Source organism: Colius striatus, chromosome Z, assembly GCF_028858725.1.
Source record: "Colius striatus isolate bColStr4 chromosome Z, bColStr4.1.hap1, whole genome shotgun sequence".
NCBI classification, from domain to species: domain Eukaryota; kingdom Metazoa; phylum Chordata; class Aves; order Coliiformes; family Coliidae; genus Colius; species Colius striatus.
Genome location: NC_084790.1, coordinates 952,328 through 976,837, shown reverse-complemented (window position 1 = coordinate 976,837; position 24,510 = coordinate 952,328). Strand labels below are relative to the sequence as shown.

Sequence of the window (24,510 nt, the reverse complement as noted above, 5' to 3'; positions counted from 1 at the left end):
CGGAGGGGAAGGGGAAGTGAGGTGGGTCCCGGCAGGCACGGCGGGAGGGCGGCGCGGGCACGAGGCCGCACCGGCACCGGCAGCAGCGGCGAGAGGGGTGAGAGGGGAACGGGACGGGACGGGACGGGACGGGATGGGACGGGACGGGACGGGATGGGACGGGACGGGACGGGACGGGGATGGAGCTTGGGAATGGGACTGGGAACAGACTGGAGATGGGCTGGGGCTGGGAACGGGAAGGGAACAGGGTTGAAGATGGGATGGGAACGGGACTGGGAACAGACGGGAGATGGACTGGGATTGGAACTGGGACTGGGATTGGACTGGGGACGGGATGGGAACAGGGTTGGAGATGGGATGGGAACAGGGTTGAGCATGGAGCTTGGGAATGGGACTGGGAACAGGCTGGAGATGGACTGGGAATGGGATTGGACTGGGGATGGGAACAGGGTTGGAGATGGGATGGGAATGGGGTTGAGAATGGAGCTTGGGAATGGGACTGGGAACAGACTGGAGATGGACTGGGATTGGGACTGGGGACAGGAATGGGATGGGAATGGGGTTGAAGATGGGATGGGAACAGGATTGGGACTGGGACCAGACTGGGGATGGGAGGGGAACAGGGTTGAGAATGGAGCTTGGGATTGGGACTGGGAACAGACTGGAGATGGGCTGGGGCTGGGAACAGGGTTGGAGATGGGATGGGAATGGGGTTGAGAATGGAGCTTGGGAATGGGACTGGGATCAGCCTGGAGCTGGAAACAGTCTGGGGATGGGCTGAGATCAGGCTGGGGCTGGGAACGGGGTTGGAGATGTGATGGGTTGAGAATGGAGCTTGGGAATGGGACTGGGATCAGGCTGGGGAACGGGAGAGCCCGGCACAGGGTAGGTGCCAGTGCCCTGGGGCACAGCAGGGTGGGCATTGCCCCAGGGGGTAGGTGCCAGTGCCCTGGGGCCACCACAACTCCCTGCTCCCCTCCCCACAGGTTGTGCTGACTGACTGACAGCAGGTCCCGGCCCCAGCATGGGCAAGAAGAGCAAACTGGGCAAGAGCCGGCGGGACAAGTTCTATCACCTGGCCAAGGAGACTGGTGAGGGCTGCAGGCTGTGCCCTGCCAGCAATGGGCTGCTCTGGGCAGGGCTGGGCACGAGCTTTGCTGAGCTGCTTGGGTGTAAAGATCTGTGGGCAGTGGAGGTAAATGCACTTGGTGTCACAAGTGGTGTCAGAGCTCAGTGCTGGGGCCACTCCTGCTTCACATCCCATCAGTGATCTGGGTGAGGGCATCCAGGGCACCCTTAGCAAGTTTGCAGCTGGCACCAAGCTGGGTGCAAGTGTGGCTCTGCCTGAGGAAGCTTTCCAGAGAGATCCACACAGGCTGCATGGCTGGGCCCAGCTCAGTGCCATGAGTTTCAGTGACACCAAGGGCTGGGTCCTGCCCTTGGGCCACAACAACCCCCAGCAGAGCTACAGGCTTGGGGAGGAGTGGCTGCAAAGCTGCCAGGCACACAGGGACCTGCCAGTGTGGGTTGGACAGGAGGCAGCAGGGTGGCCAAGAAGGCCAAGGGCATCCTGGCTTGGCTCAGGAACAGAGTTGTCAGCAGGAGCAGGGAGCTCTGAGCTCAGCTTTGCTGAGGCTGCACCTCAGATCCTGTGTCCAGTTCTGGGCCCCTCTCTACCAGAAGGACATGGAGGTGCTGGAGAGGATCCAGAGGCTGGGCTACCAAGCTAGGAAAGGGTTTGGAGCATGTCTCAGCTGAGGAAGGGCTGAGGGATCTTGGGCTGTTGAGCCTGGAGAACAGAAGGCTCAGGGGAGACCTGGCTCTCTCCAGCTACCTAAAAGGCAGCTGCTCCAGGTGGGGTTGGGCTGTTCAAGCAATAGAACAAGAGGAAATGGTCTCACATTGCACCAGGGCAGGTTCAGGATGGGTGTGAGGAGGAATTGCTTTGGTGCCAGGGCTGTCAGGCACTGGAACAGCTGCCCAGGGAGCTGCTGGAGTCCCCATCCCTGGAGGGGTTTCAGAGCTGGGTGGGTGCTGCACTGAGGGCAACGGGCTGGTGGCTGATAGGGCTGAGCCAAAGCTGCACCCCATGAGCTGAGAGCTCTGCTGCAGCTGCCAGGATTCAAGCTGTGCCCCCCTGTCCCTCCCCCAGGCTTTCGCTCCCGCTCCTCCTTCAAGCTGCTGCAGCTCAACAGGAGGTTCCAGTTCCTGCAGAGGGCTCGGGCGCTGCTGGACCTGTGCGCAGCCCCCGGCGGCTGGTGGGTGCTGCCCTCCCTCTGCCCCCACTGCCCTGCCTCCTGGGGCTTTGCTGCCCTTGTGGCTCTGACCCCAGAGGCCTCAGCTCAAGCTTTCCTTCCTCTCTGCTCTCTCCAGGTTGCAGGTGGCATCTAAGTTCATGCCAGTTTCCAGCTTGATCATTGGTGAGTGCTGGGACTGGCAGGGGTGCTCTGGGGACAGGGAGCTCCACTGCAGCCCCTGGATGTGGCCAGAGCAAGAGGTTTGGGGGGATGTTGGTAGGTGGAGAAGGTGGGTGGGGAGGCTGTGAGCCCAGTTTTGAGGAGCTGTGATGTTCATATCCCTTCCTTACCCCAGGGGTGGACTTGGTGCCCATCAAACCCATCCCCAACGTGGTGACGCTGCAGGAGGACATCACCACGGACAAGTGCCGCCAGGTAGGGACCCAGCAGCCCTGCCCTGGGCATCCTGTGCCAGGCTGAGCCTCAGCAGCTCCCCTGCCTGCCATGGGAGGGGTGGGCATCACCCTGCTTGCCATGGGAGGGGTGGGCATCACCCTGCCTGCTCTCCTACTTGCTATGGGAGGGGTGGGCATCACGCTGCCTGCTCTCCTGCTTGCCATGGTTGGAGTGGGCATCACCCTGCTTGCTATGGGAGGAGTGAGCATCACCCTGCCTGCTCTCCTGCTTGCTATGGGAGGGGTGGGCATCACCCTGCCTGCTCTCCTGCTTGCTATGGGAGGATGGGCATCACCCTGCCTGCTCTCCTGCTTGCTATGGGAGGATGGGCATCACCCTGCCTGCTCCCCTGCTTGCTATGGGAGGATGGGCATCACCCTGCCTGCTCCCCTGGGGCTCTCTCAGGGCTGGGATGAAGAGAGGGGGCTGAGCTGAGCTGCTGGGGCTGGAGGGTGCTGCCTGTTGGCTCCTGCAGAGAGGGATCAATGAGTTAAAGCCTCATCCCCATCACCCCTCAGGCCCTACGCAAGGAGCTGCAGACCTGGAAGGTGGATGTTGTGCTCAATGATGGAGCCCCAAACGTGGGAGCCAGCTGGGTGCATGATGCCTACTCCCAAGGTGAGACCTGCCACTGCCTTGGACACCCCAGTTTGTGCTGTGGGATGGGGACAGCTCCTTTGACAGCTCCTCTCTCCCCTTGCTCCAGCCAACCTGACCCTCATGGCTCTCAAACTGGCCTGTGAGTTCCTCTGCAAGGGGGGCTGGTTCATCACCAAGGTGTTTCGTTCTCGGGATTACCAGCCACTGCTCTGGATCTTCCAGCAGTTCTTCCACAAGGTCCAAGCCACCAAACCACAAGCTTCTCGAAATGAGTCTGCTGAGATCTTCGTGGTGTGTCAGGGTGAGCAGCCAGAGGGGAAACCTGCAGCTGCAGGGCCTGAAGGAAGGAGAGAGAGAGAGAGGGAGGGAAGGATCAAAACCCAACCTACTGATAGTTCTCCTTCTTCCATCCCAGGGTATCAAGCTCCAGATAAAATTGACAGCAAGTTCTTTGACCCCAAATATGCTTTCAAGGAGGTGGAGGTTCAGACCAAGTCTGTCACTGAGCTGGTCAGCAAAAAGAAGCCCAAGGTATGAGCCAGGTGGGACACACAGGAGTGGAAGACACTGGGCTAAGCAAAGTTGCATCAGGAGGTGAAAGGGATGGGGGTGGGAGGTGGTGGAAGAGGCAGGTTTGGGGGAGGTTTGGAGCCTTAGAGAGCAGTGACAGGGAAAGGGGGATGGGAGTTGTGCTGGACCAGAAACATCTGAGTGGGTTTGTGTCTCTGGGGGATGCCTTTAGGACACAGACCAGCAAAGGGCAATGCAGTGGCACAGAGCTGCCCCTTCCCTGGGCCAGAGGTGGGGCTGAGCCCGTGGGGCTGAGCCCATGGGGCTGCCCACTTGCCCTCGGCCCTGTGGGCACGGTGAGGTGGAGGCTGCAGCAGGGCAGGGGTGAGGTGGCATCCTGCTGCCTGTGCCCTGGCACAGCTCATGCAGCTCCTTTCCTCCCTCAGGCAGAGGGTTATGCTGATGGGGACACCACCCTCTACCACCGCTTCACCCTCATGGACTTCCTCAAAGCTGCCAACCCCGTGGATTTCCTCGCCAAGGCCAACGAGGTGGGTGCTCAGAGCCAGGGGACACCTGGGTGCCACCTGCCACGTCCCCAGCAGCACAGAGCAGACCCAGTTGGCCCAGGGCTCCTTTCCCCATGCTGAGGGGAGGCTCTTTTTGGCCTGTAGATCACGCTGGGGGATGGGGAGCTGGAGCAGCACAGCTCCACCACCGAGGAGCTGCGGCAGTGCTGCAAGGACATCCGTGTGCTGGGACGCAAGGAGCTCAGGTACCAGGGGGGCACTGGGCTAAGGGCTGTTGTGCCAGGCCTTGGGGGGTTGCCTCTGACACTCTGCCCTCCCCCACAGAGCTCTGCTCAACTGGAGGACCAAGTTGAGGCGGTTTTTGGCCAAGAAGCTCAAAGAGCAGGCAAAGGAGGTGGATATCAAGTAAGAACAAAAGGGGTGGCCCTGGTGGGATGGGCCTGGCTTGAGGAGGGATGGTCTGAGCTCCTTCCTTTTTGGCAGCCTGAGCTCTGGGGAAGAGGAGGAAGGCAAAGAGGAGGAGAAGGAGGAGAAGAAGACGTCGCCAAAAGCCCCAGCCGATGAGGTGGGGAAGGAGGAAGAGGAGGAGGAGGAGGTGGAGCTGGCATTGGCAGAGATGAAGGCCAAGGAGCTGGCAGAGCTAAAGAGGTAAAAGGATGTCAGAGGTGGAGAGAGAGAGGAGCATGGGGAGGCTCCAGCTGTGGGCACAGAGGGTGGTGGGGCAGAACCTGCCCTGCTTTTGTCAGCAGAGGGTTTGGTGGGTCTTGGGCTCGTTGCTCCTCCAGGCAGCTGAAGCTGGGGCATTTGGCACCCAGGGGGCTGTGGATGAGCTGAGGGAGGGGGATGTGCATACTGAGGAGGTGTGAATGGTGAGGAAAGGGACAGCAAAGCATCCTCCCTTTGCCTCCAGAAAGAAGAAGAAGGTGCTGAGGGAGCAGCGGAAGCAGCGCGAGCGTGTGGAGCTGAAGATGGACCTGCCCGGCGTGTCCATCGCCGACGACGGCGACACCAGCATGTTCTCCCTGCGCTCCCTGCACAGGACCCCGGTGGGTGTGGGGCAGGGGGAGGCCAGCCTGGCCCAGCCTGAGGGTTGGGGCACTGCTGGGCATGTGCCTGAGGAGCTGGGGACTTCTGGCTTTGAGTTTCTGACCGTAGCTTCTGACCTTGTGTTGCAGCTGCTGAACGAGATGAGCCGTGGGGACATGGCAGCAGCAGATGCTCTGCTGGAGATGGGGCCTGGGGATGATGATATTTACATCTCAGACCATGAAGGTGATGATGATGATGATGATGTGTCCTTGGCTAGTGATCTGGATCCAGAGGAGCTGCTTGAGATAGAGGCTCGTCAGCGGCGGCTGGAGAAGGAGAGGAGAGAGCAGGGGGGAAAGAGGTGAGGGTCTGGAGGGGCTTCCCTGGGGTAAAGGCTTCCTCACCCTGCCTGGGGTCACACATCCTGCTGCTCCTTGTCCCAGGGCAAAGCCCAAGCAGAAGGAAGAGGAGGAGGAGGATGAAGAGGAGAATCCTCTGCTGGTGCCTCTGGAGGAGAAATCGGTGCTGGAGGAACGACAGACCAGCCTGTGGTTTGGGAAGGTGAGGCTCAGTGGGCCCAGAGATGCCAAGGCAACCCCTGCCCCAGCTCTGCCCTGTGTGCCCTGACCTGAGCCCCTGCTCCCTGTGCCCAGGACGCCTTTGCTGGCATCGAGGACGATGCAGATGAGCAGCTGGAGCTGGGCCAGTCACAGCTATTGGCTGAGAAACAACGTGAGGCTCAGAAAGGTGAGTGTGGGGGGCACAGAGGGGCAGCCCCACAGCCCAGGCTGGGCTCAAACCATGCTGGCAGCAGGGCTGGAGAGCTCCAGGGCTTGTTTCCAGCCTCTTTGGCTGCACAGTTAATAAACCATGCTGGCAGCAGGGCTGGAGAGCTCCAGGGCTTGTTTCCAGCCTCTGTGGCTGCACAGTTAACTGAGTCTTTAGAGGAACGATGTGCAATAGGGTCTGGCTCAGCCCTTTCTCACCTGAGAGTTCCTTTTCTCCAGACAAAGCACCAAAGAAAGGGCAGAAGGTGGTGGTGGTGCCCCAGGAGGAGGATGCAGCCCAGCCCCTGCCTGCTCCAGCCACAGCCCCTGGGGCAGAGGAAGCTCTGGATGCTCAGAGCAGCGACGATGACAGCAGCAGTGACGAGGAGAGGTGAGGGCTGAGAGGAGGGAGCAGGGGGGATGTCTTCCCTCAGCCCTGGGGAGTGGGAACCCCAGCCCTGGGCAGCTGGGAGGTGAGGACACCAGTCCCTGGGAGGTGGAGACCCTAGCTCTGGAGAGCTGGGAGGTGAGGACCTGAGCCCCAGGGAGCTGGGGACTCTGGCCTTGAGGAGCTGAGAGATGGGGACCCCAGCCTCAAGGAGCTGGGAGATGAGGACTCCAGCCCTGGAGAGCTGGGAGGTGAGGACCCCAGCCTCAAGGATCTGGGAACCCCAGCCTTGGGGAGCTGGGAGGTGAGGACCTCAGCCCTGAGGAGCTGGGACATGGGGACCTTAGCACTGGGGAGCTGGGAGGTGGGACTCCAGCCTCAAGGAACTGGGAACCCCAGCCTTGGGGAGCTGGGAGGTGAGGACCTCAGCCCTGAGGAGCTGGGACATGGGGACCTTAGCTCTAGGGAGCTGGGAGGTGGGGACCCCAGCCCTGGAGAGCTGGGAACCCCAACCCTGAGGAGCTGGGAGGTGGGGACCTGAGCCCCAGGGAGCTGGAGACCCCAGCCTCAAGGAGCTGGGAGGTGGAGACCCCAACCCTGGGGAGCTTGGGAGGTGAAGACCTCAGCCTCAAGGAGCTGGGAACCCCAACCCTGAGGGAGCTGAGAACCCCAGCCTCGAGGAGCTGGGAGGTGGGGACCCCAGCCCTGGAGAGCTGGGAGGTGGGGACCTCAGCCCTGAGGACTTGGACATGGGGACCTGAGCCCCAGGGAACTGGTGACCCCAGCCTCAAGGATCTGGGAACCCCAGCCTTGGGGAGCGGGGAGCCCCAACCCTGAGGAGCTGGGAGGTGAGGACTCCAGCCTGAAGGAGCTGGGAGGTGGGGACCCCAGCCCTGTAGAGCTGAGAGCCCCAACCCTGAGGAGCTGGGAGGTGAGGAGCCCAGCCTCAAGGATCTGGGAACCCCAGCCTTGGGGAGCTGGGAGTTGGGGACTCCAGCCCTGGGAGCTGGGAACCCCAGCCCTGAGGAGCTGGGACATGGGGACCTCAACCCTGAGGAGCTGGGACATGGGGACCTTAACCCTGAGGAGCTGGGAGGTGGGGACCCCAGCCTGAAGGAGCTGGGAGTTGGGGACCCCAACCCTGTAGAGCTGGGAGCCCCAACCCTGAGGAGCTGGGAGGTGAGGAGCCCAGCCTGAAGGAGCTGGGAGTTGGGGACCCCAACCCTGTAGAGCTGAGAGCCCCAACCCTGAGGAGCTGGGAGGTGAGGAGCCCAGCCTGAAGGAGCTGGGGAGTGGGGACCCTAACCCTGTATTGCTGAGGACCCCAACCCTGAGGAGCTGGGAGGTGAGGAGCCCAGCCTGAAGGAGCTGGGAGTTGGGGACCCCAACCCTGTAGAGCTGAGAGCCCCAACCCTGAGGAGCTGGGAGGTGAGGAGCCCAGCCTGAGGGATCTGGGGAGTGGGAACCCCAACCCTGAGGAGCTGGGAGGTGAGGAGCCCAGCCTGAAGGATCTGGGGAGTGGGAACCCCAACCCTGAGGAGCCCAGCCTGAAGGATCTGGGGAGTGGGAACCCCAACCCTGAGGAGCTGGGGAGTGGGAACCCCAACCCTGAGGAGCTGGGAGGTGAGGAGCCCAGGCTGAAGGAGCTGGGAGTTGGGGACCCCAACCCTGAGGAGCTGGGGAGTTGGGACCCCAACCCTGAGGAGCTGAGAGGTGAGGAGCTGGGGAGTGGGGACCCCAACCCTGAGGAGCTGGGAGCCCCAACTCTGAGGAGCTGGGGAGTGGGGACCCCAACCCTGAGGAGCTGGGAGGTGAGGAGCCCAGGCTGAAGGAGCTGGGAGTTGGGGACCCCAACCCTGAGGAGCTGGGGAGTTGGGACCCCAACCCTGAGGAGCTGAGAGGTGAGGAGCTGGGGAGTGGGGACCCCAACCCTGAGGAGCTGGGAGCCCCAACTCTGAGGAGCTGGGGAGTGGGGACCCCAACCCTGAGGAGCTGGGAGGTGAGGAGCCGAGGCTGAAGGAGCTGGGAGTTGGGGACCCCAACCCTGAGGAGCTGGGGAGTTGGGACCCCAACCCTGAGGAGCTGAGAGGTGAGGAGCTGGGGAGTGGGGACCCCAACCCTGAGGAGCTGGGAGCCCCAACCCTGAGGAGCTGGGAGCCCCAAGCCTGTGTGTTCCCCTTCAGGCCGCTGGTGGCAGCGGGGCAGAAGCGGGGCCGCGCCGAGCCCGGCGGCTTCGAGGTGGTGCCCATCGAGGACCCAGGTGAGCTGGGGGTACTGTGTGTGCCCAGGGGGTGCCCCAGCAGCCCCTCTCTGTGGCTGTGGGGCAGGCTGAGGCCACATTCCCCAGCCCTTCACCTGTTCCCCGTGGTGCAGTGAGGAGAGCCCGAGTGCTGGACGCCGAGGGCCTGGCGCTGGGCTCCGTCATCGCCACGTCCAGCAAGGCCAAGCGCGACCTGGTGGACGACTCCTTCAACAGGTAACCCTGAGGGGAGGCCGAGCTCAGGGAGCCCCTGCTCGGCTCCACACTCACCCCAAAGCCTCCCCATGGCCTCAGGTACTCCTTCAACGAGGAGGAGGGCGAGCTGCCCGAGTGGTTCTGGCGGGAGGAGCAGCAGCACCGGCGCAGGCAGCTGCCTGTGGACAAGCAGACGGTCGAGGCCTATCGGCAGCGCTGGCGCCACATCAACGCCCGGCCCATCAAGAAGGTGGCGGAGGCCAAGGCCAGGAAGAAGAAGAGGGTGAGTGAGGCTGTGGGTTTCAACCCCTCAGGCCTTGTGTGGGTTTTCCCATCCCTGCTCGTGCCTCAGCCTCGTTTGTGCCCTTGGGCAGATGCTGAGGAAGATGGAGCAGATGAAGAAGAAGGCCGAGGCCGTGGTGAGCACGGTGGACATCTCGGAGAGGGAGAAGGTGGCTCAGCTGAGGCGGTGAGTGGGGATCCTGGCACGGCTGGGGATGCCCTCTGCTCCCCAAACAGGAGGGATTCAAGAGGAAACAGCCTCCAGGTGCCCCAGGGGAGGTTGAGGATGGAGGGAGCTGGGGGTCAGCCTCTGCTCCCCAGTAACATGAGGCAATGGGCTGCAGTTGCCCCAGGGGAGCTGGGGGTCAGCCTCTGCACCCCAGTAACAAGAGGCAACGGGCTGCAGTTGCCCCAGGGGAGCTGGGGCTCAGCCTCTGCACCCCAGTAACAAGAGGCAATGGGCTGCAGGTGCCCCAGGGGAGGTTGAGGATGGAGGGAGCTGGGGGTCAGCCTCTGCACCCCAGTGACAAGAGGAAACAGCCTCCAGTTGCCCCAGGGGAGGTTGAGGTTGGAGCTGAGGCACAACTGGTTCCCTCAGGGGGGTGTCAGCCCCTGTGCCAGGCTGCCCAGGGAGCTGGGGGAGTGCCCAGCCCTGGAGGGATCCCAAACACACAGAGCTGAGGTGCTGAGGCCATGGGGTAGTGCTGGGCTGGGCAGGGTGAGGCCAGGGCTCAGACTCCAGGACCTTAAAAGCCTTTTCCAGCCACAGTGATTGTGTGATCCTCCCCCATCCTTCCCCTCACCTGCCCTGGCTGGAGTGGGGTGGGTGAGCACATGGGGGCACCAGAGCCTTTTGGGGTCTGAGGTCCCCAGGTGCTGTGCAGCACCCAGGACCTGCTGAAACCTGGGGCATGGCAGGAGCTGGAGTCCCACTTGGGGATGAATGGGGGACAGCCCTGAGCCTCCATCTCCCCCAGCTGCTGTGATGGATGTTGTGCTGGGCCCTGTTGCTGTGCTGTGCTGGCCCTGCAGCCACCCCACAGAGCGTGCTGAGGGGTGTCAGAACCACCCCAGGGTGGGGTGTGAGAGACACCCAGCTGGACACCCCCTCAAAGCCAAAGTGGAGCAGCTGAACCTTCATTGATGTCCCTTGCCTTTCCCTTTCTCCCACAGCATCTACAAGAAGGCTGGGCTGGCCAAGGAGAAGAGGCAGGTCACATACCTGGTGGCTAAGAAAGGAGTGGGACCCCGTGTGCGCCGGCCTCGGGGGGTCAAAGGCCAGTTCAAGGTGGTGGACAGTCGCCTGAAGAAGGATGTGAGGGCTCAGAAACGCCAAGAGCAGAAGAAGAAACGCCACAAGTGACGTGGGATCAGCTCCAGCTTTGGCTAAGGACAGGTTCCTGCCTTTCCCCTACCTTCCCCCTGGCCCCCTGCCTCAGCTTTGGGCTTGGCCTTGATGGGATGTTGACCCATGGGGCAGGGAGGCTTTGGCTGACCTCAGCAGCACAGGGTGGATTCCCCCAGCCCAGGGCCCACAGAGGGGTTGCAAGCTCCCTGGGGCCTGGTTGGTGGCAGGACAGTGGGTGCAGAAGTGAGGGGGCTCTGCACAGAGCAGCTCCTGGCTTCCAGCACGATTAAACCTGCTCTGAGGCAGCACCAGGATGTGTTGTGAGTGCCATGGGGGTGAGAGGCTTGTGCTGTGAGCTGCCTGCTCTGTTTGGTAGAGAGGGGAGAGTGGATGGAGGGATATCCTTGTCCTGCCTCTTCTCCATGGTGATGCTGGGGACACCATGGCTGTTCATCAGGGGGAGGGTCACCCCCTGGGCTGGTCCAGGCCCATGGGGTGCATGTGCACTGGGTAGGGGAATGTGGAGGGTGAGGAGTAGCATGGGCAGGGGACACCTGAGTAGGGGAGGAGCACAGGGACCTCCTCACCAAATCCCACTGCTCCCCTCTGGCTTCTCAAGGCAGAGGCCACTTGGGTGTTTCCCAGCCCTGGGTGCTCTCTGCAGAGCTACAGCACCCAAACCTTCCCCCATCACCCTTGGGAGCCTGCCCAGGGCACAGACCACCCAGCCAGGCCCTTCTGAGCTGTTGGACTTCACAGTTGCTCTTCTGTGCACTTACACCTTGGCCTTAAGGCAGGGCCAGACCTAACCCACCCCATTGGAACCCTGCCCCAGGCTCCTCTCACCCCATGCAGACACTGGGGTGTCCCCAAGGGAAGGAGATGAGTCCCCTCAGCACCACACACACACCTCACACCAGGTAAGGGCTGTTTAATCTCACACCCTCAGCATCAAGGACTCTCTTCCCATGTGGCAACATCCCCCAAGACCCCTCCCCACAACCCACCCCACCCTCTGTGCTCTGGAGCCCTCCCCAGAGCCAGCTGCAGCTTGCAGGAGCCCCTGGCAGAAGCCACCCAACAAGCCCATGGGTGAATCCCAGCATGAGGAACTGGTGCAGTGACCCCCCTCCCCAGCAGCCACCCAGGCTGCCAGGGTTTGCATCCCAGGGCCAGACACTGCTCCAGGTTCAGAGGAGACAGGCAGAACCCCAGGGAGGGGATGCACAGTCACAGCAAAAGGGTTTAGGGGCACTTTGCACTGTTTTAGGGTGCTGCTTGGGCCCCATCCTGCCTTGCCCTGCTTCCCCTTGCACCAGGGCACCCTCCTGCTCTCCCAGGTCTGGTGGGCACATCCAAGGTGGGGGGGAAACACAAAGGGACAGCATGGCCCAGCTTCTGGCTGTGGCACCTCCCTCATTTCCCCCAGGGGCTCAGTCCTTGTGCCTGGTGGCTGCTGGGGGCTGTGTGCTGCTTGGCCCTGGGGCTGCTCAGCGCTGCTGCCCAGCTCTGGCTGCACACAGCCCAGCCAGGGCATCAGCCATGGCCTGCCAAACAGCCTCTGTCAGCCCTGGCACATCCTTAGGGCTCAGGCCCTGGGTTTCCACCCTGGGGAGGACTCTGATGGTACATGTCCCTGCAGAGAGAAGGGAGAGGCTGGGCCTGCTGTTAGATGAACCCACCACCAGCAGCAACAACCAGGTTTCCCCCTTCCCACCTCCATCAGCATCACTTGTGTGTCACTGAGACCTTCAAGCCCCAGGTGCCTCATCCCTCCCCCCAGCTCTGCCTCCTGCCACTGAGGCTTCTGAGCCATCACTTACCAGAGGTGAATTTCTTCTCCTTGGAGCTGAAGAAGTCCCAGTATGGAGAGATCACAACAGGGAAGATGGGAACCTGGAGGAGATGGAGGCTCAGGGCTGTCCCCCATACAGATTCATCCCCAAGTGGGACTCCAGCAGTCCCAGCCCAGCACTACCCCATGGCCTCAGCACCTCAGCTCTGTGTGTTTGGGATCCCTCCAGGTCTGGGCACTGCCCCAGCTCCCTGGGCAGCCTGGCACAGGGGCTGACACCCCTCTGAGGGAACCAGTTGTGCCTCAGCTCCAACCTCAACCCCCCCTGGGGCAACTCCAGCCCGTTGCCTCATGTCACTGGGGAGCAGAGGCTGACCCCCAGCTCCCTGCATCCTGCTGCCAGGGAGCTGCAGAGAGTGCTGCTGTGTGCCCTCAGCCCCCTCCTCTCCATGCCTTTACCTGAGCCTTCACAGCCAGGTGGAAAGCCCCACGCTTGAAGGGCAGCATGGACCTGCTCTGGTTCCTCGTGCCCTCAGGGAAAATCCACACTCGGAGCTGGGAGAGAGGGGGAGACGTGAGCATGGAGCCTGCCCTGGCAGCTCTGTCAGCAGCCTGGCAGCTCTGGGAGCTCTGCTCAGCACCCTGGGAGCTGTGTGAGCTCTGCTCAGCACCCTGGCAGCTGTGTGAGCTCTGCTCAGCACCCTGGCAGCTGTGTGAGCACCCTGGGAGCTGTGTGAGCTCTGCCCAGCACCCTAGGAGCTGTGTGAGCACCCTGGGAGCTGTGTGAGCTCTGCCCAGCACCCTGGGAGCTGTGTGAGCTCTGGTCAGCACCCTGGCAGCTGTGTGAGCTCTGGTCAGCACCCTGGCAGCTGTGTGAGCACCCTGGGAGCTGTGTGAGCTCTGCCCAGCAACCTGGGAGCTGTGTGAGCTCTGCCCAGCACCCTAGGAGCTGTGTGAGCACCCTGGCAGCTGTGTGAGCTCTGCCCAGCACCCTGGGAGCTGTGTGAGCAGCCTGGGAGCTGTGTGAGCTCTGCTCAGCACCCTGGCAGCTGTGTGAGCTCTGCCCAGCACCCTAGGAGCTGTGTGAGCACCCTGGGAGCTGTGTGAGCTCTGCCCAGCACCCTGGGAGCTGTGTGAGCACCCTGGGAGCTGTGTGAGCTCTGCCCAGCATCCTGGGAGCTGTGTGAGCACCCTGGGAGCTGTGTGAGCTCTGCCCAGCACCCTGGGAGCTGTGTGAGCACCCTGGGAGCTGTGTGAGCTCTGCCCAGCACCCTGGGAGCTGTGTGAGCACCCTGGGAGCTGTGTGAGCTCTGCTCAGCACCCTGGGAGCTGTGTGAGCAGCCTGGGAGCTGTGTGAGCTCTGCTCAGCACCCTGGGAGCTGTGTGAGCACCCTGGGAGCTGTGTGAGCTCTGCCCAGCACCCTGGCAGCTGTGTGAGCTCTGCCCAGCACCCTGGGAGCTGTGTGAGCTCTGCCCAGCACCCTGGCAGCTGTGTGAGCTCTGCCCAGCACCCTGGCAGCTGTGTGAGCTCTGCCCAGCACCCTGGCAGCTGTGTGAGCTCTGCCCAGCACCCTGGGAGCTGTGTGAGCACCCTGAGAGCTGTATGAGCTCTGCCCAGCACCTTGGGAGCTGTGTGAGCTCTGCCCAGCATCCTGGGGGCTATTTGAGCACCCTGGGAGCTGTGTGAGCACCCTGGGAGCTGTGTGAGCTCTGCCCAGCATCCTGGGAGCTGTGTGAGCACCCTGGGAGCTGTGTGAGCTCTGCCCAGCACCTTGGGAGCTGTGTGAGCTCTGCCCAGCATCCTGGGGGCTATTTGAGCACCCTGGGAGCTGTGTGAGCACCCTGGGAGCTGTGTGAGCTCTGCCCAGCACCTTGGGAGCTGTGTGAGCTCTGCCCAGCATCCTGGGAGCTGTGTGAGCACCCTGGGAGCTGTGTGAGCATCCTGGGAGCTGTGTGAGCTCTGCTCAGCACCCTGGCAGCTCTGTGAGCTCTGCCCAGCACCCTGGGAGCTGTGTGAGCACCCTGGGAGCTGTGTGAGCCCTGGCCCCCCTCCCAGCCCCAGCAGCCCTCACGTTGTCCCTCCTCAGGGCCGTGGCTGTGCGGGAGATGACGTCGATGGCGTCGTCTCGTCTGTGGCGGTCGATGAAGATGATGCCACTGAGCCAGCAGGCCCAGCCCACCGTGCCCATGTAGAGCAGCTCCTTCTTGGCAATGGGCACACAGCGCTCAGGAATGACCTCCACCATGCCTGGAAGGTGGATGGGAGAGGTGAGGATCCAGCCCTGCCTGGCAGTACCCAGAAGCAAGCCAGCACGGGGCTGCAGGGAGCCAGCATCGTGTTCCAGCCTCCCACAACACACCCAGAGCCCTGAGCAACATCCCAGCAGCATTTCTGGCTTATTCCTGCCACAGGACCCTGGATTAATCCTGCTTCTGGATAAATCCTCCCCAGGGTGATCTTGGTCTACCCCTGCAGCACCCTAAAAGCTGCCTGTGCATGGATGAGCCACCCCCCACACACACCCCCACCCCCCAAACCCTTCCTTGCACGTACCCAAGAGGTCAAGGGAAGCTTGGTGGTTGCAAACTATCACATAGGGCTCCTTGGTGTTGAGATGCTCAGAGCCCCACACCTGCATCTTGATGCCATAGAAGCGTTTGAGGGGCAGGATGGCAGCACGCAGGAGCCTAGGGCAGAGGAACACACGTGGGGAGCAGATCCAGAGCACTGGGGGAGTCTCCAGCCTTCCACTATCACTCAGTGCAAGATGGGCCAGCCCAGAGCTGCTCTGCACAAGCCAACAGGGTGTCCCAAGGTGGGTCTGTGTGGGCTGAGTGATGCTTTGCTTGCTTTCAGGCACAACTGGAGGCTGCGTGGCTCAGGGCTGACCTTGCCATCACACCCAGGCTGACACCAGCTGCTCCCTCCCTGTAGATGCTGCTGAAGAACAGGCAGCACAAGCTGGTGGCATTGAGAATGAAAGCCCATCTGCCTAGGGATGATGGGAAAGCAAGAGATGGAATATCTGCCTGCAGGCAAGGTGCAAATCATCACATCCCAGTGAGGGCAAGTGCCACTGGTGAGATGAGCCTCCCCCTGAGGCTTCCCCATGGGCACAGCTGGGGCTGGGTGGGAGGGCTGGACACACAGACCCCAGGCTCTCAGAAGATGGGACACACAAAGGAACAGTCTTGAGACAAAGAGGGCTCACAGGGAGGCAGATGTCTCCAGGGGTTGTCCAAAGCAGTGCAGACATCAAGCTTTGGGCAGCAGCTGGAGGGGGAAGAGAAGCAGAGCAGAGGAAACCAACTCAGCTTCTGTTCACTAGGGGACATCACAAAGAGCAGCTTCCCTGCAGTGGCAGGGAGAGACACAGAGTCATTTTGGGTGGAAAAAGGCTCTTAAGCTGCTGCAGCCCCAGCCCAGCACTACCCCATGGCCTCAGCACCTCAGCTCTGTGCCTTTGGGATCCCTCCAGGGCTGGGCACTGCCCCAGCTCCCTGGGCAGCCTGGCACAGGGCTGACACCCCTCTCAGGGAAACAGTTCTGCCTCAGCTCCAACCTCAACCTCCCCTGGGGCAGCCTGAGGTTGTTTTCTCTTGTCCTGTCACTTGGGAGCAGAGCCTGACCCCCAGCTCCCTGCAGAGTGCTCCTGTCTCCTCTCAACCTCTTCTTCTCCAGGCTACACAACCCCAGGTCCCTCAGCTGCTCCCCCATCAGATTTGTTCCCTAGAGCTTTCACCAGCAAAGAGATGGAGGTTCCATCTGTGCAGATGGGAAGGGGGAGCAAGGAGGAGTAAGTGGCAGCAGCCAGGGAGGGTTGGACAGGAAGGGTAAGGTCAGGATGGCAGAGCTGATGAAGGGTGATGCTCAGTATGAGAGGAATGGAGTGAGGATGGAGCAATGGGGATTGCAGCATCCCCAGAGTGCAGATAAAAAGCTGCCACGCTGCTGGGTGTTGAAATGCAGCACTCAGGCAACCCACAGCACCAAGAGAACCTGGGCCAGGGTCTAGTGCTTGCTCACAGGGCAGGGGACAGGGAGGGATGAGAAACAGCTTAGGAGAAAGCAGAGGCAAACCCAGAGGAGGAGGAGACATGGTGCACAGGGGACAGCAAGGGCTCAGCACCAGGGAGGGATGAGAAACAGCTTGGGAGGAGAGAGCAGAGGCAAACCCAGAGGAGGAGGAGACATGGTGCACAGAGGGTAGCAGAAGCCCACCCCTCCTTTGGGAGCCACAGCCTCAGAGATGCCCATGTGTGCAGGGAAGCAAAACAACTGGTGCCAATGCCCTGGAGCCAGGATTAATGGCAGGGACAGGCTGCAAGCCGGAGGCTTGGGGATTTGGAGGCTGAGGAGGAGCTGGGCTGGGTGTGCTGCTCAGGAGGAGGAGGAGGAGGAGGAGGAGGAGGAGGCTGCCAGGTGCTGGTGGCAGGGTGAGTCACGGCCACGTCACGCCAGTGCCACCAGCTCTGAGTGGGGGATGCTTTTCCTTTCACCCTGATGTAATTAATCCCCTCCCTCCTGCTATGCTGCCACAGCCAGGAATCCAGCACCAGGGTTGCAACACCCTTCAAAGCCACCTCCTTCCTCTGGGGCTGCTGTGCTCTGGGCTGCCAGCACTCCCCTGAGCAGGGCCAGGGCTGCATCGTGCCCCACAGCTGCTGGCACCCAGCCATCCCACAGCCTGGCACCCAGCCATCCCAGAGCCTGGCACCCAGCCATCCCAGAGCCTGCCAGTGGCTGCACTGCCAGGGAGGTGGCAACAGGCTGCATTTGCATCCTGCTGGTGGTTGTGCCTTCAAGCCTTTGCCAAAAGCCACCCAAGCTTTGCCTGTCACCCACCCAGCTGCTGACTTGCTGTGGCCAAGAGGGATCCCTCTCTGCTTCACCCTCCAGTCCTGAGCCAGCTGCTCACCTCCAGCAGCCTCCCTGGCCATGGCCAGCACCTCTTCCCCGTAGCACAAGATGCTGATGTCCCTTTGCATTGCCACATGGACAGAACCACAGCCCTGGCTGTGGCTGCAGGGCTCAAGCAGTGGCCAGCACAGAGCTGTGCCTATGCACCAGGCAACATGTGGATGACAAAGGCCCTCCCAGGCTAAAAGCCAGCAGAGCTGTCACCCACAGGAGGATCCCTGCTCTGGGCACCTCTCCTGGCACCACAGAGCAGCAGCAGCTTGTTCTGATCCACAACCATCACTAAGGCTCATCCCACATCCCTGCTGATCCCCAAACCTCCCCCTGCACACTCTCAGCTCCTCAACCAGGAGCTCCCCAGTTGCAGGCAAAGCTCCAGGAGCTCCCCAGTTGCAGGCAAAGCCCCAGGAGCTCCCCAGTTGCAGGCAAAGCCCCAGGAGCTCCCCAGTTGCAGGCAAAGCCCAGGCATCTCCAGCCCAGAACACCCCCAGGGCCACACTCACCTCATGTTCTCCACAGAGCGACCTCGAAAAGCCACCAAAGGGGCCAGGAGCGTGGCCATGGCCACCACCCAGCAGTTGAAGAAGGCCACCTTGCACAGGTAATGGAAGGTGGCATTGTAGCAGTAAAGCAGCAGGGCTGCCAAGGGAAGGAGGAGCAGCAGCCCTTGGAGGAGCAGCACGGCCATGTGTGGCAGCAGGAGGGTGCTGAGGAGCTCAGCCTACAGCCCAGGGAGCAGAGGGAGTGACAGGGGGATGCTGAGAGCGTGGCAGGGCAATGGGCTGGCTGAGCAGAGCAGAGTGTGGGTGGTTGGGGCTGGCCCAGGGGAAGCTGCTGTGTGCATGTCACCCTGAGGATGGGCTGGCTCAGGCAGCAGCCAGGCTGCCCCACCAAAGGGTAGAGAGGGGTGATGAGTCAATGGCAGGGACCCTGAGTCACCCTGTCACTGCTGACAGGGGCCCTCCCAGGCTAAAAGCCAGCAGAGCTGTCACCCACAGGAGGATCCCTGCTCTGGGCACCTCTCCTGGCATCACAGAGCCTGAGCCTGGGGTGGCAGCAGCTGGTTCTGATCCACAGCCATCACTAAGGCTCATCCCAGACCTCTGCTGATCCCCAGACCTCCCCCTGCACACTCTCAGCTCCTTGCACAGGAGCTCCCTGCCAGCACTGCCCAGTAGCCCCCAGTCTGGGCTGCAGGAGCCCCTCTGCCCTTCCCCTGCCATCTGTCCCCAGGGTGCAGGTGATGCCATGGGGGTGTGTGCCCTGCCAGCCCCATGCTGAGGGCAATGCCAAGGGCAATGCCAGCCCTGCGTGCAATGCAGCTCCATGCTGAAGGCAGTGCAAAGGGCAATGCCAGCCTCATGCTGAGGGCAATGCAGCTCCATGCTGAAGGCAGTGCAAAGGGCAATGCCAGCCTCATGCTGAGGGCAATGCAGCTCCATGCTGAGGGCAATGCCAGCTCCATGCTGAGGGCAGTGCCAGCCTCATGCTGAGGGCAATGCAGCTCCATGCTGAGGGCAATGTCAAGGGCAATGCCAGCCCTGAGTGCAATGCAGCTCCATGCTGAGGGCAATGCAAAGGGCAATGCCAGCCCTGAGCTGAGGGCAATGCAGCCTCATGCTGAGGGCAATGCCAGCTCCATGCTGAGGGCAGTGCCAGCCCTGTGCTGAGGGTAATGCAAAGGGCAATGCCAGCTCTGAGCTGAGTGCAGTGCAGCTCCATGCTGAGGGCAATGCCAGCTCCATGCTGTGGGCAATGCCAGCTCCATGCTGAGGGCAATGCCAGCCCCACGCTGAGGGCAATGCCAGCCTCATGCCCCACTTGGCAGCCAGGGGCTGCATTGCATGAGGTGTTTACAGGGCTGCAATTAGCACCCACAGGCCTCTAATTAGGCTCCCCTTCCACTCTGCTGCTTCCACACTGGGCACACAGGCTGGGGGCCAGCCCTGGGCTGCCCTTTTGGGAGCTCTGAGCTTGCTTTGCCAAAGCAAGTGCTTGTCATGGCAGAGAGCATCCCTTTCCCTCCACTCTTCCTCCCTGGCCCTGCTCCACGTGGCTGCAGGTGCCTCTGGCTTCAGTGGCTGCCTGATGTTCTCCAGCTGTCCCAGTTCCACCAGTGTGACCCCAGCAAAGGCTCCAGGGTTTCTTTTCCCCTGAGAAGCAGCTCAAAGCAGCAGGCAGCTGCTCCCTCAACACCCTCCTTCCCCCAGCAGTGGGATGGGGAAGGAGAATCAGGGGAAAGAAATGTCAGGCTCGTGGGTTGGGATGGGAACAGTTTCACAACTGCACTGGGAGAGCATCATCAGGCCATGAATCACAAAGCACAGCAGCAGCATTGCAAGGAGAAGCAAGAACACAGCAAGAGGGAGGGGAGGAGAGCCAAGGGATGCCCCAGTGCAGCCCCTGCCTGATGCCTGGGCTGTGGTTTCCCCTCCCCAGCACTTTTCCCCCCTCCCAGTTGATGGGCTGTGGGGTGGCATAGATCCTTGGTTAGATGATGTCAGCTGTCCTGGCCATGCATCTCATGTCCCCCCTCACTGGCAGGGCAGGGCAAGCTGGGCAGTGCTTCCCTTGGGCAGCAAATCCCAACAGCAGCCTGTGAGCAACATGATTCTCACCCCCAAAAGCCAAAGCCCAGCTGCTAGGGAAGGGAATTCACTGTATCCCAGCCCAAAGCAGGGCAGTGATGCAATGCCCATTGCTCCATCCTCCCATTCCTCTCGTTATTCTCATATTCAGGCTAAGCTTGGGCCACATCTGGAGCTCAACCTCCCTGCCCACCCCATGCCAGCTCACTCCTCCTCCTCTTTGTGGCTGTGGAAACCTTTGTGCACCAGCCTGCTTTGGCACCAAGGTCAGCTTTGCTGGGGGATGCTCTCCTTCCCTGCTGCTGGGCTTCTCCCACAGGCAGAGCTGCTTTCCAACAGGACTGTGCCCCCTCCACGTTTGGGAGCTTCTCCTCCAGCTTCAGGCTGAGTTTTGCTGCAGGGGAGAGATGTGCCTGTGCCAGAGCACAGCTTGGTGCTGAGCTCAGGGAGGATAAACCTTTCCATTGGGAGCCCAGGGGAGAGCCAGGGCAGTGTCCCAGCAGGGGATTGAAGGTGCTGTTGCTTGGGTACCAACTTACTGCATGCTCTGAGCTCCAGCAGCCCTGAAGTCTCCTGCCAGCAGCTCTGCTTGTGAAGCTGGGATCAGAGCAAGGCTGTTGTCCCTAAGTGAGGTTGGAGAGGTGGCAGAGGCAGCCCATTCTGCCTCCCAGCAGCTTCTCCACACACCCCCCAATCCAGGGCTGCAAGAGGCTCATCCCCCCCAACACCACACAGCCTGGAGAGAGCTCTGCATCCAGGCTGCCTAATTACAGAGGCTTCATTAGTGACAGCAGGACACTTTCTTAACAAAGCCAATTAATGACAGGCTGCTTGGAGATCTGAAAGGGCCTGGTGAAGACCAGGACCATGTGGGCTGCCATCACTCCCCTCCCTCCCCTCACACAAGCTCATGGGGATACAGAGCAGCTGGTGCCATGGTAGAGACACATGTGCCAGGGCTGGGCTGGCACAGCAAGTGTGCCAGGGATGTGCCCTGTGCAGAGCATGGAGAGGAAGCCTGTCCCTGCTGGGGCTCACACTGGTCACCTGGGGTTTGGTGCCAGGCTGACACCCTGAGCCTTGTTGTGGGGAGGAGGTAAATGCACCCAGCAACATGCACTGAGGGCATGAAGCTTCCTCTCCATGGAAGGCTGGGGATTGTGCAGCACCACTGCTCAGCACCCTCAGGATCATGCTGGGCTCCAGGGCTGGGATGTGCAGGAGGGATCTGTGTTGGGCCAAGTGGAGCTCACAGCCTCTCCTCCACCACGTCATAGTACTCTGCAGGGAGAAAAAGGGACCTGGAGCATGGGCAAGGATGGAAGGAGCAGGGAGAGCTCAGGCTTTGAGCAGGGGCTGCCCAGTCCATGCCCACTGAGGCTCTCCTGGAAGGGCAGGGGGAAGAGCAGGTCCTTACCTGAGGCTGGTGGGACGTTGGCTCCCACTGTCCCTGTGGCACTGGGGGGTGGAGGGGGAGGCACAGCACTGCTGGAGAGGAGCAAGGGGAGGAGTAAATGCCAGCCTGCCACTGTCCCCTGGGGCCTCAGGGACAGCACACAGCCCCATGCTGGGTGCCATGGGGCAGCAGCCTGGCTACTCACACCTCCTGATCCTCGGGCAGCCAGCCCGTGCCCAGCGGCGCCTCAGCCTGCCCTGGCACTGCCCACGCCAGGAGGGGAGCAGGCCTGGGGTAGGGGAGGTAGTGGTGGTGGAAAACCACAGCCTCCTCTTCCTCATCAGTCTCCAGAGGCATCACCTGCAGGGATGAAGAGGCAGAGCTGTGCCACAGCCCTTGTGCTCCCCAAAGCAGCACCCAGAGAGCTCCCAGCCCAAAGCAGCACCGAGGGAGGTGCCAGGGAGCTTTGCTTGGCTCCAGGGGCTCTGCCAGGCTCCAGCTGCTTGGCTCCAGCCCCATGGGCAGCCAGGGAAGAGGGAAACCCCACCTCAGAAGGCTGCTGGGAAGAGGCAGTGTGGTGAGAGGTGGGAGGGTGGGTGTGGGTGAGCTGGTGGGCACTGGGCAGGCAGCACAGGAGGGGCAATGCCTGGAGATGCCATCTGGCAGTGAGAGGCAGCTGCCTGCAGCCCAGCTCTCAGCCCTGCTGGGAAAGCAGCCTTTGCCTCACCCCACAGGGATGAAATGGTTGAGAAGGTGTTGTGAGCCCTTGCAGAGCCATCCTGCAGCCCAGTGCTGCCCGTGCCAGGAGGGGCCTGGCTCTGCCCAGCACCCCCAGGCAGCTGGGTGGGCTTTGTGCTGGGTCAAACCCACACACAGAGCCCTAAAAGCCCCAAAGGGCTGCAATCATCAGCCAGGTTCTGCACCCACAGTGTCCTGAGCAGCTCTGGGAAGGTCCCTTTGCCCCATCTCTTTGGTTCTTTTGGTCCCTTTGCCCATGCAGCATCCTTGGCCCTTACCTGGGCAGCATCTGGGGCTGGCCCAAACCCAAAGGCCATGAGAGCTGACACAGCCAAGCTGTTCATCACCACCTGGTGCATCTGGGAGCTTTGAATCATCATCAACTCAATTAAATCTGCCAGAGAGTAAGAGGCTGGGAGTCAGGGAGAGATCAGAGCAAGGGCACCAGACACACAGCCATGGCATGGGGTGGCATCAAGGCTTGTCCCAGTGCCCAAGCAGTGGGAGCTGAGCCAGCCTCTCCCCCCTACCCTAATCTGGAAGGCACATGTGGCATCTAAACCCCTTCTTGCATGGCTGAAATGAAGCTGCTTGGAAGGCTGAGGGTGTCTACTCACCTCCCTGGAGCTGTGGGGCTCCAGAGGGGGGGCTGGGGGTCACCAGGGTCCTGGGAAGCTGCTGGAGGATGAGCAGCGGCTGCTGTGGCGGCTGGGTGGGCACCTGAGGGGCAGGAGGGGAAGGGAAAGCCAGGCTGGCAGCCAAGGAGGGGGGACAGGAGGTGTTGGCAGTGTTGGCACCCAGGGGGAGCAGGGAGGAGAGCCTCAGGGGGCTTGCACTGAACCTTCTCTGTGTGGGGCTGCAGCTGTGCCAGCCTGGCTGAATGGTGCCCAGCCCTGGGGCCACATCCCTGTGCCTGCCCAGGCTCTCCAGGGAGCAGGGTGGCATTTTGCTTTGCCAATCCAGCCCCTGGCACCCAGCCCAGCCCCTCTCTGCTCCCCAACCCCCCCATTTCCCCCCCTTACCCCTTTGAGCCTTGACCAACCCATCAACCCAGAGGCAGAACCTGCTCTCCACGCCTTACCCTGGGTGGGATGATGTAGGTCCCTGCTGAGGGGTCCCCCCAGACCCCATGGGGGTCCCCTGATGCTCCCACCTCCATGGCTGGGGCTGGCACAGGGCACTGGGGCTGGCACAGGGCGATGGGGCTGGCAGAGCTGCTGCAGGGCTCGTTGCTATAGCTGCTGGGGCTAAACAAAGCCTCCCTGGAGGTTTGGCCACTGGGAGAGTGGCCCTGGGCTGCTTTTCCCTGCAGTGTACCCCAGGATAAGCCTCCCCCTGCAAAAGGCTGTGGGGAAGGGGTGCTTTGGGCTCCATTCTCAGGTTCCCAACCCCACTTGGACACGTTCCTGTGCCCCCTGAGCCAGGGGAAGCTGCTGGAGCAGGGGCTGGGGCAGCTCTGCAGGACCCCTCCAGCCTCCAGCACATGCTGCTCTCTCTGCAGGGGCCCCTGCTTGCAGCACACACACACTGAGCAGCAGCAAGGTTTGGCACAGGAGCTGAGCAGCAGAGCAGGAGCTGCCAGGGTGTGATGGGTGGCTGGCAGACAGGGAACACGGGGCTGTGCTCTGCTATGGCCCAGCAGCAGTGACTCACTCAGCTGCCCTCTGGTAAGTGGGGGAGGACAGCCAGGTGACAGCCCATCCCTTGTGCCAACCCCCTTTCCCCAGAGCCAATTTGGAGCCAGAGAGCTTCCCCAAATGAGGAAACAGGGGCAGGAGGCAGTAACCTTGCCTAAGACTCAAGGAAGGTGAAGTAAGCAGGACTGAGGCAACACATCCCCCAATAATCACTGCTGGCTCCTAAAGGACATAAACCAAACCAGTCCAAAAACCAGTTTGGCATTGCACTTGAAGCCAAAGCCCAGAGACAGGACAGCCACTGGGCACCTGGGCACACACCTCTCAGGGATGCTCCTTGGCTCCAGGAGGAGAAGTGAGTGAGGTTTGGAGAGCTAATTGCAAACACAAAGTGTCTCTTCCACTTACCAGGAGGTCTCATGCTTCTAATACCTCGAGTCCCATCTTCATCCTGAGCCCCAAGGCATCATCCAGTGTCCTCTGGGCTCTGAATCATCCTCCTCAGACTGTTTCCTCCTTGCAGGGCTTCAAATGAAGAAGGGAGGCTGGGGCCAGCCTCCTCCTCTGCTGTCAGGTGGGATGGAGGTAACACAGTCACATCCAGCCCTTGGTAAATGAGCCTTTGCTGCTTGCAAAAGGGTTGTTGCAAGTGGCTCAATCTGCCTGGGAAATGCCTCAGTCAGCTGCAATGCCAGGCAGCAGCAGCCCCAGTGCTGGGCTCCTGGGAGCAGCCCTGCCTGGAGGACATCCCTCTGGGAGCTTCCCCAGGCCTTGAGCACTGCCACAAAGCCTCAGAGCCACTCCCAGCCAAGCCCTTGCTGCCAGGGATGTGC

The 24,510-nt window shown here is 61.6% G+C and overlaps 3 protein-coding genes across 5 annotated transcripts; 1 reads left to right on the top strand and 2 right to left on the bottom strand.

Moving 5' to 3' along the window:
* The first annotated feature begins 39 nt into the window (after window positions 1–39).
* Window positions 40–10,900, top strand: LOC133628960 (pre-rRNA 2'-O-ribose RNA methyltransferase FTSJ3-like). 2 transcript variants are annotated; one of them, XM_062019467.1, is made up of 22 exons: window positions 40–97; window positions 987–1,091; window positions 2,153–2,258; window positions 2,374–2,420; window positions 2,593–2,672; window positions 3,212–3,311; window positions 3,400–3,594; window positions 3,709–3,824; window positions 4,250–4,354; window positions 4,478–4,578; window positions 4,658–4,738; window positions 4,817–4,981; window positions 5,244–5,379; window positions 5,509–5,723; window positions 5,806–5,923; window positions 6,016–6,109; window positions 6,370–6,520; window positions 8,701–8,777; window positions 8,891–8,993; window positions 9,072–9,255; window positions 9,347–9,441; window positions 10,428–10,900. In XM_062019467.1, exons 2-22 carry the CDS (start codon window positions 1,025–1,027, stop codon window positions 10,615–10,617), a joined length of 2,526 nt encoding a protein of 841 aa, XP_061875451.1. In that variant the 5' UTR covers window positions 40–97; window positions 987–1,024; the 3' UTR covers window positions 10,618–10,900. The 2 variants fall into 2 exon arrangements, with proteins under 2 accessions (XP_061875451.1, XP_061875450.1); XM_062019466.1 differs by lacking the exon at window positions 40–97 and adding an exon at window positions 773–885.
* A 167-nt stretch (window positions 10,901–11,067) lies between these two features.
* On the bottom strand, window positions 11,068–18,006 carry LOC133628735 (1-acyl-sn-glycerol-3-phosphate acyltransferase alpha-like). Its single transcript, XM_062017512.1, has 7 exons — window positions 17,822–18,006; window positions 14,952–15,085; window positions 14,470–14,645; window positions 12,857–12,952; window positions 12,426–12,498; window positions 12,122–12,238; window positions 11,068–11,108 (listed from the first exon to the last, which is right to left on the bottom strand). Exons 1-7 carry the CDS (start codon window positions 18,004–18,006, stop codon window positions 11,068–11,070), a joined length of 822 nt encoding a protein of 273 aa, XP_061873496.1.
* Window positions 18,007–21,063: 3,057 nt separating this feature from the next.
* LOC104553623 (proline-rich protein 29) lies at window positions 21,064–23,199 on the bottom strand. Of its 2 annotated transcripts, none has more exons than XM_062019459.1 (6): window positions 23,122–23,199; window positions 22,658–22,760; window positions 22,319–22,434; window positions 21,508–21,662; window positions 21,324–21,394; window positions 21,064–21,187 (listed from the first exon to the last, which is right to left on the bottom strand). In XM_062019459.1, exons 1-6 carry the CDS (start codon window positions 23,197–23,199, stop codon window positions 21,156–21,158), a joined length of 555 nt encoding a protein of 184 aa, XP_061875443.1. In that variant the 3' UTR covers window positions 21,064–21,155. The 2 variants fall into 2 exon arrangements, with proteins under 2 accessions (XP_061875443.1, XP_061875444.1); XM_062019460.1 differs by having other exon boundaries at window positions 21,324–21,391.
* Between the last annotated feature and the right edge of the window lie 1,311 nt (window positions 23,200–24,510).